This window comes from Macadamia integrifolia, chromosome 11 (genome assembly GCF_013358625.1).
Source record: "Macadamia integrifolia cultivar HAES 741 chromosome 11, SCU_Mint_v3, whole genome shotgun sequence".
Lineage (NCBI taxonomy): Eukaryota > Viridiplantae > Streptophyta > Magnoliopsida > Proteales > Proteaceae > Macadamia > Macadamia integrifolia.
The window spans coordinates 25,778,833-25,791,828 of NC_056567.1; the positions used below are offsets into that span (position 1 = coordinate 25,778,833).

At 40.6% G+C, this 12,996-nt stretch overlaps 1 protein-coding gene across 3 annotated transcripts; it reads right to left on the reverse strand.

Moving 5' to 3' along the window:
• Positions 1–2,823: 2,823 nt before the first annotated feature.
• LOC122094121 (protein ALTERED PHOSPHATE STARVATION RESPONSE 1) lies at positions 2,824–11,230 on the reverse strand. 3 transcript variants are annotated; one of them, XM_042664811.1, is made up of 5 exons: positions 11,108–11,230; positions 9,255–10,660; positions 8,194–8,402; positions 6,333–6,556; positions 2,824–4,182 (listed from the first exon to the last, which is right to left on the reverse strand). In XM_042664811.1, the coding sequence occupies exons 2-5, from the start codon at positions 10,606–10,608 to the stop codon at positions 3,381–3,383; spliced, it is 2,589 nt and encodes an 862-aa protein (XP_042520745.1). In that variant the 5' UTR covers positions 10,609–10,660; positions 11,108–11,230; the 3' UTR covers positions 2,824–3,380. The 3 variants fall into 3 exon arrangements, with proteins under 3 accessions (XP_042520745.1, XP_042520743.1, XP_042520744.1); XM_042664809.1 differs by having other exon boundaries at positions 10,867–11,225; XM_042664810.1 differs by lacking the exon at positions 11,108–11,230 and having other exon boundaries at positions 9,255–10,840.
• Positions 11,231–12,996: the final 1,766 nt, after the last annotated feature.

A 12,996-nucleotide genomic window follows, 5' to 3' on the forward strand; every position in this document is an offset into this window, starting at 1 on the left:
TTTATTTAGTTATTTTTAAAATTTTTAAATTTTTTGAATTCTTAGCACTTGTTGCTTTTCAAGCACTCCCAATTTGTAGTTTCCCATCCCTAAGCGTTTCGGAGGATTTTTATTAAAAAAAAAAAAAAAAAATTGATTCATTATAATCAATTCTGGATAATGGCTGCTATTAAAGAACATACCCTCGGTTGGGAGCCCAGGCTAAGGCCGAGCAGACCTGACCGAAGGGTCCTCCTTCGGTTGGGGGCTCAAGCCAAGGCCCAGCAAACCTGACTGAAGGGTCCTCCTTCAGTTGGGAGCTCAAGCTAAGGCCGAGTAGACATAGCCAAGGCCACAACTTAATCCATGCTTTGGGAACTCTCTTCGTTCACAGGCTTAGAGATAGCCAAAGGGTTCATCCGAAGTCACAAAAGGAGGGAAATGGCTGTACCTCTTGACCTTCGGACAAGATGAAATCTTCTGCGGCTGAACCTAAAGGGGAATACAACACAGAAAAATCTGTGTGTAAAAGCTTTGACCTTTTGGATCCTACCATCGGGCCAAAAGCGTATCTAGGTCATACCTTGTACTCAAGATTGGCCGAAGCACATATTACACTAAAAGAAAATTTTACTTGCATAGGAGCTTTAGCCCTCATGCCCCAGCCTTTGGGCCAAAGGCTTCTTGGCCACGGACTTGGGACTAGTCAGACGGGTTAAGAAGGAGGAAACATCGAAGACATTACAAGAGTAAGAGAATCCAAAGAAAAAAAAGGGTGTTCATTCATTAAAAAGGCCCGAAGGCTGAAGTTACATAAAAAATGCCCGAAGACCACAGTTACAAAAAAAAAAAAAAAAAAAAAAAAGAAAAAAAAAAGAAAGAGAAAGGAAAAGAGAGAATGGCCGAAGGCCCTAGATTACATAACCAGGCCCGAAGTCCGAAAAGAATGCAACAAAAAGAAGAGCCTCACAGAATGTCCGTTGGAAGAGTAGCCTCGTCCTTGGCAGGGTTGGGGATGTTTCGGTCAGAGCCATCATGGCCGGGTGTCGGAGGAACCTCACGAGGTAGCTGACCTCCTCCTTATCATTGCTCTCCTCCTCATTGGCCACTTCGATGGCGGCTGGAGCTGCTCCATCACCCTCGTCCTCAAAGATGAGACCGCTCCCCTCAAAGGAGATCCCTGGATGATGCTCGAGTATCCAGTCTTGAACTTCGGTGGTGCCCATGGTATACCCAGGAGTAGTGGCATGCTCGAATTCCTCTCAAAACTTGTTAGAGCCCTTATACCGGTTGACCCCTCGGACTTCGGCCTCCTGCAGCCTCGCAATTATCTCTGCCTTTAGCTCTGAAAGCCTACGATCGCATTCCTAGTGAGTCTGAAGGAGGTCGACCTCTAGATGCTCCACCTTCTCAAAGAGGACAGTACGCTTGTTCTCAAGAGTTGACTTCTCATATTCGGATGCCTTGAGGTTTCGGGCCAGAACCTCGACTCGGATCATCAATTGGCCCACCTGGTTTTGAGCCTGAGCATGACACCCACACAATCAATTGCAAAAAAAAAAGAGAAGGAAGAAGAAAGCCTAGGGCCGAAGCTTACCCCCGCCATGAAAATGTAGGCGTTGGTGATCATGGTCGCGGTTTCCTGGCCCTGAGCATTAGCAACATCTCTTGGAAGGCTACCCTTCTGTACCAACTCATGGGCTACTTGCCTAACAGATAGGGTGTCATCCTCCTTGATAGACCAGTGAGGGACGAAGCCAACTTCGATTCGAACTCGGCCCACCCTCAGACTTCAGAAGTCGACCCCAAGAGAAGCAGTGCGAGGAGGTGACATGGTGCATCCTGGAGTAGCAAGGGCCTGGAGCAGCATCAAGAGTGGGGTCTTCAACCCTAGCTCTCTTCTTAGAGGGGGCCTTGGAGGTGGAAGCTCCCTTCTTCTTCTTCTCCTTCTTCCTTTTCTTCAGTTGTGCCTCTCGTGCCCTGTCCTCCTCTCCTGGGCCTGCCTCTCAACAACAGTAGCCTTAGCCTCAGCTCTGGAAAGTGTAGCTAAAGTGGTCCTAAAACTCCTTACGAAAAGGAAAACAAAAAAAAGTGGTCCTAAAATTCAACAGTTCAAACCTGAGCCTCCTTTGAATTCATTTCTAGGGTTAACCTTTCAAATCTCACTAATATATGGGAGAAATAATTCTACTAGTTTAGTCATTAGTGTAGGCAATACCAACATACAAGGTCAATAGGAGGGCACATGGGAGCATCTTCAATGCACAAGGCAAGAGACAGCATGATCTTTTCGTGCCCGCCTGAATTTGGGCATAGACAACACCAAACTGACAGGGTGCATCTTCAGTGCACGAGGCAGGGGGCAGCATGGTCCTTTCATGCCCACCTGTGTCTGTGCAGAGACAACCCCAGGCTGGCAGGGTCATGAAAGTTGAACTGAAAATTTGAATGTTGAGGCGTTAGGAGGCCGAATCAATTAGTTCAGGTAATCTAATCAGACAAATACCAGAACTTTCAACCTTGAAAATGTTTCTTTAGAAGGAAACGAAAGAACCAAATGATTTACAAGCTCATTCTTTGCTTTGTATTGGTTGAATTCTGGGCTGAAATTTGATTCTCTGGTTCAACCGGAAATCTTGGTCGATTACTCACTATCCAAAATTGAAATATAGAAGGGGACAGTAACTGAATTTTAGACTTCTGGTCAGGAATTAAAGAACTTAAGAACCAAGTTTGGTTCCTGCCAATGGGTTTTCATCCTTGTTTGAATCATTCTAGAGAGAAGGATAACGGTTAGAGATAATTTCAGCATGAAAAAAGATTATCAAACAGGTTCCAAGAATGTGACTTCATAAATGATTCAATAAATCAATTTATGGAACTTTTATTTATTTTTCTCTATTTTCTAACATTTCTATTTTTGGACAGAAACACCTACAGTGTTCAAAACTAGACAGATCATTCAAAATTTTATACCTCTACAGTCTGTATATCAATCCTCCTCTCCTATTTTCTTCAAGAACCCACCACATCATCCACTATATCAGCAACCAATCAACCAATAAATGAATTTCTGTACAAATCCCGCCTAACAATGTCCTGGTTTGCGGGAGTCAAAAACCCAAGTGGAGAGGTCTTTAAGCTTCTCGATGGCACACGCTATATCTTTTCTTGTTTGTCTGTTGATCCGTCCCATGGGTAGTATATGATAATGATCTGGAACCTCCATGGGGTGATTTCTATGTATAAATATCTTATGGTCCTCTGTGATCGCTAGCTCGAACCTGTATAAATCTTTAGCGAGTAACCCTTCTTAACAGTGTGACCATGTTAAGCGAGCATGGGGTTCCTTCTCCAAGGACCTCACTCATGGCATTGAAACCAGAAAAGTGAGACTTCCATCATGTGCCAACTCCAGCATTTTCGGTTCTGACCTGTTCATAAACTTTCAATGTCTCTGTAATAAAGTTCGCCAAAGCCTCAAAGATTGGACTAAGACCTCCTTGTAAACTATTGGAAGCAGCATTATGGACTTCTTTAATGGTTTCCTTATGCCTAGTCCTCTCTTCTTCCAATCTCTTTCTCATGGAATCAAGATCCACCTTTAGGTCATCAAGTGGTGAAACTCCACTCTCAGTGGGAACCACTGATACAGCAGTCTTCTCTGAAATAGTATCTTGATTCCGATGTAGTCTCATTTCCTCATTGCGCAATGATCTTAACCGCTTCTCGAAATCCTTGGTGAGGTACTCAGCTTTGAGTCTCTGGCGCTGCTCCTCATCTTGCCTCTCCCAAAGCTCATGCAAGCTCAAAGCAAAAGAATGTATTGCGTCCGCCACCCCCGTCTGTGAAAGCCTCTTCATTGCATAGAACCAATCATTGCAGGTAATGAAAACAGGGGGAGCTTCTACCCTGCTTGGGGAGAATGGAATGACTCCATCTAGGGTTTCTTCCTGTTCCTGGTCCAGGCTATTCAGAAGCCATCCATTCAAGGACTCAACATATGCTTTTTGAATGTTGACCCATGTATTAAAACGAGTACACCAATTTAGAAGCTGCAACTCCAGTTCCACAGTAGCCCTCAAGTTTGAATCTTCTCTTCGTACGCTTGTGTTTGCTATGAGGTTACGATTTTTGCTCTCTATGATGGCATGGAACTGCTTCTGATGGCATTTAAGCATGGACCTCCACATTCTAGTCAACCTGCACATATAGAAATGACCTCCTGAGAGTGGGAACTCAACATCAGCATTTTACATACTGCTTATTCAGAACACCAAATGCAACGGTTCAAAACAAGCAACCTAGTGCAATCATCCAAACAGATAGAGAAATCGTCAGGCAGAGAGAGAGAGAGAGAGAGAGACATCATACATAATAGGTTTACGCAAATCCTCCACAAGACATAAAACATTAACAACATGTCTTACGCACCTTATCATAAAGCAATATAGGTTACCTGATCCCAAACTAAATGTGAATGTCTCAACATTGTTAGAGATTCCAGGGCACACGGACCATTCTTGAGGGGTTTTAGGCCAGTAGGAGTACCAAAAGGCACTCTCTAAAGCAATCCCATGGTTCCAGCATTGAGCAAGTGTTCTAAAGAAAATTTGGATAGACAACCCTAGTTTTCAACAATGACCAAGGCACTACTGTTGGTATAACGAAAGAGAAATCTGCACTACCAAGGGTAAGTTCTCCACTCTGACTGCAAAGAAGAAGACAGTTTCCAGGAAATGGACATGTATATGAGAAAGAACAAAGGAAAAATCCTTGGAAATGGAAAAATCATTCAAGCCATAATCCATCTGCTATTACATATTAGACATAGATAATGGGAAGCTAACAGTAGCCAAGGTCAAAACCTAATGTGGGTGTCAAAATGGTGACTTGTGTATCAAGGAAGAAGCTGAGCAAGGAGCATGGAAGGAGCGTGACCATCAGTTTTCTAAGGATTATTGATCAACTCAAAAACACATTCAAAATGATAAACATTGCTGTTACACATATAGTCATCACTCAGTTGCCATAACTAATACAGTTGAACCAGGCTAGTACCAGTTGGGATAGCAGGATGGAATGGCATAACAAAATGTGTACTTGCATTTGCTAATGGAAAAGGCTGAACATATATTTCTTCAACAAACCATTTTATCACAAACAAACATATGTTGATATGCATGCACAGAATAAAGAATATCTGTGTGTAAAAACTATCTACCGATGTTAGACATACTTTGGCCTATAAATGTTTCAGAGTAGTTGAATTTAACCTTCTCTCGAAAAATGTTCCCTTTTAAAACAGTGGTGGTCTTAAAATCATGCAAAACTTGTTCACCGAAAGAAAAAAAAAATCATGCAAAACCCTTGGCACAAACAAAACTTGATGTATACAGACTCAGGTTTATAACATCCTTCTCTGGACAGGGAAATAGGCATTATTCTATTAATGCATCAATATTTTCTAATCTTCATCTTGAACTGTTTGCACAACAGTTTGTACGTTGGTGAATGTGTATGTGTTGTATGTCATGTAAGCATGGCCACTTCAGTCTAATTCATAGGTTTTGCTTCCTTTACCACCCCAGTCTGAACACATTTATTGCTGTCTACAAATAATAGAAATTAATTTCAATGTTAAGATGCAGCATTGCATGCCTCAAGCGAGTGGTGCACCTGTTATGCCTCATTCCCTAGGGCCTTGCACTTCACTCAGGCTCACACATATGGTTACCACTTTAGTGTGCACCAATGCACAACTTTGTGGTTGGGTTGTTCCATTCAAGCAAACAAAGCATTTTAACATTAGAGGCTTGCTAACATTAAGTAAATAAAGTCTGCTCTATGATTTTGTAAATTGGTTTTAGTTATGGTACTTAGGCCTTATTATGTGCCAAAAAATGTAGGTTTTGTTTGGTGAATGTAATTGTTACTCGTTACTTGTAATTGTCTGGTGGCGCAATGTTATTTTCATATTAATTGTAACTTACTTTTATGCTTTCTCATTCATGCAAATTGTGTGTTACTGCTTAGTGTCCATAACAAGTAATTTTTTAAAATCGTGGTTCACATCAGAGGGTGTGCACCTCACATGACATCTTTCCTTCAGTAAGTGCAATTAATGTACGAATCAATTGTGCATCCAGAAACTGAAATTCAAGCGGAATCACAATAATAAGACTAAGTAATGGTCTTCGAAGTTTATACAAGTAATACTAATTATAATTAAATAAATAAGTGAGCTGAAGGTGATAAACTCAGCCATGGTTGCTCTCTTCAAGTGCCATTCAGCTTTTGTGAATGCAAATGATCTAAACACGCAACGATAGAAATAAGACAAGGTTACGTACCCATGAATCAATTCAGTGAGTTGAGGTTGCAACTCTTCATCTCTTAATTTGTGTATCCTGCTTGATATAACATCAATACCTCTAATAGCAACATCAATTTTGGTGAGCAACTTCCTAATTGAAGCCTGAGTGGCATCAATCTTATAGGCCTCCGCCCCACTATCATCCAAGACTTTCAGTCTCTTACACTTCTTCTCGTAGATAACTCGAAGTCTTTCTTCATCCTAAAATTATTCCAACAAGAGCTAAACAAGTTAAGCAAGAATTGGACCAGAACTGGAGTAAAATCAAAGCACCTGAATCACAAAAGAACAATATAAGAAAATGCAAATTTCATGCCCAGTTGAGCATTAACATATCCGTAACCAGTAACCACCATGGTACACAAAAAGGAATGGGATGCAGACAAACGCAAAAAAGCTAAATTTTACTAAAAAGATTTAAGTAAAAAAAATTACAGTGCTTTCCTTGTTAAATAATGAAAAAAGAATTTCGATAATGGTCAAAACCGTTTTTCAAGATAGAGGGTTGAAAGACAAGAAGGATATGAGTTTTGAGTCTAAAATCTTAAGTCCTGCGGGGATTAAGAGTTCTGTACAGCACTCCCTGGTTTAAAAGGAATGGAATGAATAATGTAGTTGATGAACTCTAGATTTGGAGGTTCTGGAAATTGCCCACCCCAGATTCCGGGAGCAGAGCAAGTGTAATAAGAGAGAAGTAACTGAGGCAATATCATTACAAGAAGTTTTGGCTATGTTATATCTATGCTTTTATGTAAAAGGGAACAACATGCATGACTCATATGCCTTCCTGCTCCCAATCCTCAACACAAACTCTTGCTTCTCCCCTTTCTCTTTAATTAAAATCAAGGAAACCAGATGTGTTGGATAAGCATTGTTCATCTATCCTTAAACCTCTTCTTCTATATAATTAAAAAATAGAATAAAATAAAATTCCATTAAAACCCCCTGCAATCACTCTCTCTCTCTCCCCCCCCATGTCTCTCATTATCCAACCGACAATTCTAGTAGTTGGAAGGGAGCAGAGACAGAGAATTAATATCATTACATTCAGATTATGTTATATCTATGCATGGATCTTATGATCTTCCACTCCTAATACTCAACCAAAACTTTCTGCATATACATTTTTTTAACCCCTGGTCCATTTATCGTTTAACCACATATATTTTAAAGATAAAATATAAATATTCTGTCATCATTGCTTATCCTCTGCCTTACATATAATCTCTTAAATTATGTTATAAAACAATCCTAAATTTGTATCTTTTAAGAGGGGGGTCATTTACTTAGATAATGCAATCCCATATTACATTTCTAAAGTAATAGTTTCTTTAAACAAGTGACCATTTTGTTTTACAAACAATAAGATTTGTTCAAAAATCATCTAAAGGGTAGAACTACTGACATTTTGTAGTTGCGTAGGAGAGAGGACATTATGTTTTCAAATTATGAACATCCCTATATCAGTGATGCAACAAAAATGCCCAATCAGAACTCCTGTGTTTAAATAAGTTGATAATTAGTTCACAGCTGTCTACTTCAACTTGAGGTAAATTATGTTTGAGTCTGTTGACCCTTTCATCTTCAAAAGATATTCCTTGCTGTCTCCAAACTTTTTAAAATGCTGATTGTATATAACAGAATTGCATTCAACTGACATATGGTACGACATAATGAACCAGTTAAAGATAGGGACCCTAAACTTGAACCTGATGGATCTCTGTCTAGTGGATGCACATGGCTTAATGTAATTCATATTTATCTAAAATCAGATTCCAGATCCAATCAAAATTGCAAAATGCATTAACATTCTTTTATTATTATAAGCTATTAAATACCTTAACTTCCTTGTAAAGTTTCTTCTCCCACACATAAAGCTGCTCCAAAGTTGATGAAAGCTTCATGCTGCTATCCATCTCTGGATCCCCAGGCAGGGCCTTGGCCATTTTCATTGTGCGATCTGCTGCCCACTGTGACCGTCGGGATGGAGGGTGTGAAAATGTCAACGTGGGAGAAGTTATGAAATCCAGGATCCTGGATGGGATCACTGCAGAATGACACATAAGTTCCACAAATGTAGTAACCAGACAGCTGAACAATGAGACGAAATTTTCCATCAACTATGTTTTATTTGGCAATTTAACAAGAGCAATACATTTGATCCACTATAACTGTTGTTACTTTCATTTCTCAGCTATTGTCTGTGAAGATCCCAGAAATGGATACCTTTAAATATACATCACACTAGCATTTACTTGTTTACATGCACTACTTATAGATCTTCCACTAATCCTTTCATTTATCTCCATCACTTCATTTCAACTTTAAAGTGTGATCCCTTTAAATATAAATCACTCTAGCATTTCACTTGTTTACATGCTCTACTTATAGATCTTCTATTTATCCTTTCATTTATCTCCATGACTTCATTTTAACTTTAATGCTCGTACATAGACCCATTTTGTGTCCTAACATCTTTTAAAACCAAATGTACAGCAGATACACTGGCCCGCGGGGTTATTGGGAACAGAATGTCTTATGTTTTGTGCGGCTATCTGGTGATAGTTCAAGTTCTTTTTTCAACTGAGAAATTGTGACGTTCTTCCATGAGGGTCAAGCAGCAAGCTATATCTTCTAGCAGTATCCTGGAATGCATGAAAGCTAAAACAGCGAACGCAAATAATAACATCAGGAGAAGAATTTTCAGCTCCAGATAACAAAAGTAGTCAAGGTGCTCTCTCTAAAATGACTGCATTTGCCCCTTGAAGGATAACACTAATGTGTCATCTAGCTAAGAACTTAACCGAGTAAGTTTCTCTTAGGAGAGCAGAGAGATTGAAGACAGCAAAACACTGGATATATAACAGGAAGGATGAGAGAGCAATAACTAAGTCCTTACCTTTATGTATGGTACGTCTCGATCGATAACGCAGCTTGCCCACCTCAAGCAAAACTGCGACCTCTTTCCCATACTCAGACGCGTTCACAAACTCGTCCCTAATCTCCTTCATAACTTCCCGGAGGTCCCGTGTGCCATGAGCAGCCAACGTGGTCGAGCTACTCGTCTTGGAGGATTCACCGTGTCCACCAAGCTCACCATCTAGAGTTGAAGCCTCATTTATCTCAAAGCTTACACCTTTCTTCCTGGTATTCTCTTCTTCTTCAATACTTTTTGGAGCAATAGTTTCAGGGCTACTCTTAATTTCTTTCTCTTGAACTGATGGAAAACTATCTTCAGTCTGCAATGGTGCTGCTGCAGTGCGAGAAGTGCCCTCACCCGAATCCCCTTTTAAATCTTCCTCCACCTTCTTCCCCTTGCGTTGTTCTGCTTCCTTTTTCCCCTTGCGTTGTTCTGCTTCCTTTAATGGCTCTGGTTCATTCTCATCTTCCAAATCAGGAATTCCTTCTCTCTCCCTCACTTCCTTTGAATCAGGACTACTAGTGCTCGACCCAATTCTGTAACTCCCCCTAGAATAATACCCAGGATAACCACCGTCAACCGAATTGAAGGGATCGAGGAAGTCCCAAGCAGAGACCTCCGGGGGCGGTGGAGGCGGAGGAGTTGCCATCGGAGGAGTTGGTGGCAGGTTGTAGTAAGGATCACGAGGTGGCGAATGCATCGGAATTCCGAAGTAACCCCCCACTCCATACTGTGGATTCATAGAGTATGAATATTCCGGCCACTGAGCTGCCGCTGGCGACATTCGAGGCCCCTCGTAAACGACAGTAGGAACTGCCGTCGAAGACCTCTTCATGTAGTAACCTGAGTACGAATAAGGATACGGATTCCCTCTTGTATCAATGGGCGGCCAAGATGACGAAACTTCAGGTCCAGGCCCTTCAGGGCTGCCGTGGCTGTGAAGCTTGAACGATTCCGAGTCCGACTCAGTATCGGACCCCGAGTCGATATGGATATGTGAATCCTCTTCCGGCGAGTGATGGTGCGAGAAGGATAACGAATGCGAGAGAGAAGTCGACGACGACGAATCCTTACTGTCTTTCTTCTTTTTCCCTTCGTCTGATGGAAGAGTAAGGATTGGAGAAGATGGAGGGGAAGATCCAACACCGATGACTAGTTCCTCTTCGACGAATCGACAGAGAGCTTCGCCGACGTCTTTCAATGACCGGAAGTACGAAACGTGACTAGAAGCGAGGTCGTACCGGTGATCGGCGGCAGCTTTTATGTAGTCTTTCCTCTTTCTACAGAGAGTCACCAAAGGCAAATCGTCTACTTTGGATCCACTACAGCCCATAGCAAATCCAGAAAACCTAAACTCACCTCTTCTCCTGTTAACATCTCCATGCCTGAACGCACCAATGCAACACAACAGTAGAAAACATGGTGAGAATAAGGTCGCAGGGGACACCGGATCCGAAAAAGATCTCCATTACACAGAAGGAAAACTGATAAACAGAAACCCTAAAGAGAGAGACTGTGACAGTATTTGTGAGAGTGAAGAACTATAAATCTGTTCTAAATTTGGAAAGAATGAATTAATTGAAAATCTGACCGTTGAGATCTCTGAGCTCCGCTCGTTTCCGTCCATGCAACTGATAGACAGAAAAGAGAGCGGATTTTGGATTTTTTGAATCCGAAAACTGTGAAATCTGACCTCTGGTTGAGAATTGAGATGAGTTTTCCGTTTCTGAATCGAATTTTTTATTGGATTTTTTAAAAATTTTACTGTTTCTTTCTCTCTGGATTTGTCATTGGGTCTCGTGTTTTAGAGAGAGAAAGAGGAGCAGACGTACACAGAGCAGAGAGCTCGAAGAATCCGCCATTCGAAACGGACGCCATTATCATTGCATTACAGCAAGCTTTGTAACATAACTATATCTCTCTCCTCCCTCTCTCTCTCTCTCTCTCTCTCTCTCTAAAATGTTCAAAGTTTTCTGTTTCAGACCTGCAGAAATTGTATTCATTAAGCCACGCGGAGAGGGAGCCGACGTGGAATTTCGGATAATAAATTTTCGAAAATACGAAATACCTTTTTGGTTGATGAAAAGACGGTTTTGGCCTTCGTAAAGGCTTTTTCATGGATGTGGAAAGAGGGTGTTGTTTCGTCGTGGTGTAAGTGTAACTAAACGGAAGGGGAAAGGAAACGAGGTGGGAGTTGTTGGAAAGTCTTCCGTACTTAGGTGAGAATCTTCTGTGATGGCCGTTGGATTGGAACCTGATGTTTTTTATGTGGGGGAATCTAAAGGGTGATTGGCCATCATCGTAGAAAGGTCAATATTGATAGGGTTTGATAGGAATAGGTGGCCAATCTTCAACCAACCACTTGGTGTTTCACCCATGCGGGCTCCATGGTCCCACACGCCGACGGTAGGACCCACCTTCCCACCTTAAAGGATACCATAGCCCATCGCTTTCCAATTTATGAGTTCGTCGAAAAGATGTGCCTTCCAATTTATGAGCCCTACTTTACCCCACTTATTGACAATACCGCTCTAGCCTTATGGTTTAAGTAATCGTCATATGGATCGGTGATAATTACCAAAAGCGAGGGTAGTAGTAGAATCATGCGTGGATCCGTATCAATCCGAATCGATATCATATCGATTGTAACAGATACCGATATCATTATCACTAGCGATACTATTTACTTAAGCCAAAGGTCAGATCCACTCCCGGTTCATGACTTCCTATAACAATCTCACACCATTCAAGAGGTTTGTAAACCTCCACAGCCAATGAATGATGTGAGATTATTGCAAGAGGTCTCAGTACAGGTGAGGATCCGACACCTTAAACCATGCTAAGTCTATCGCATTTTCTATACTCTCTTCAAAATAGTTTTATAATTTTTTCTTTCTAAAACATAATAAAAAAAAAAGAGAGAAGGAATGAATACCCAATGCCCTATGCTTGAATACAATGCCTTGTTTTCAGGAGGGACAAGGACTTCTTTCATAGCTCTGAAAAAGAGGTATTGTGTCTAAGCACAAGAAACACATACAAGTTTACACTAATACTCTCTCTTCTTAAATAAAATATAAAATTGTTACTCAAGAAAGTCATTTTCCATTTTCTTATTAGTTCCATTTTTGCATCAATGGGAAACCTTTGTCCTTATCTTTAATATCAAGTTGTCACAATCATAATCCTAATATATGTAAAAGAATGCTAACTAGTCGCAAAACTGATGTAAGAGGGTGAAGTTTTTGTATTTCACAATGGTCGGGTATCATTTCATTCCACCTTTGTTTGAACGTAATAGCCACACAACCAGAGAGTGTTCTTTTACGCTCCTAATATTTATGATAATTTGAGAATTTGAAAAGGATATGTTTATTGTGGGAATGGAGGACTTTCTCTCTCCATACCTTTTATTGGTTAAACTTATAAAGTCGTGCTCATTGGCTCTTGCCTACCCACATAACCTTCACCACAAAGGGCAAAGTAGAAGCACAATAGACCTGCTGCTATAATTCATTCACATTTTCACAACAATCAATATAATCATCTTAGATTATTATCTTATTCAACCAAATGATAGGGAAAAATAAAATCAGTTGGTTTGTTTCACCTTTCAATTAAACATAACAATAGTTGACTTTTTTTTTTTTAGTAAATATAATAGTTGACTTATGTGTAAGAGAAAACAATGTAACAATTTCCTTAAAAAATTAGCTTAATT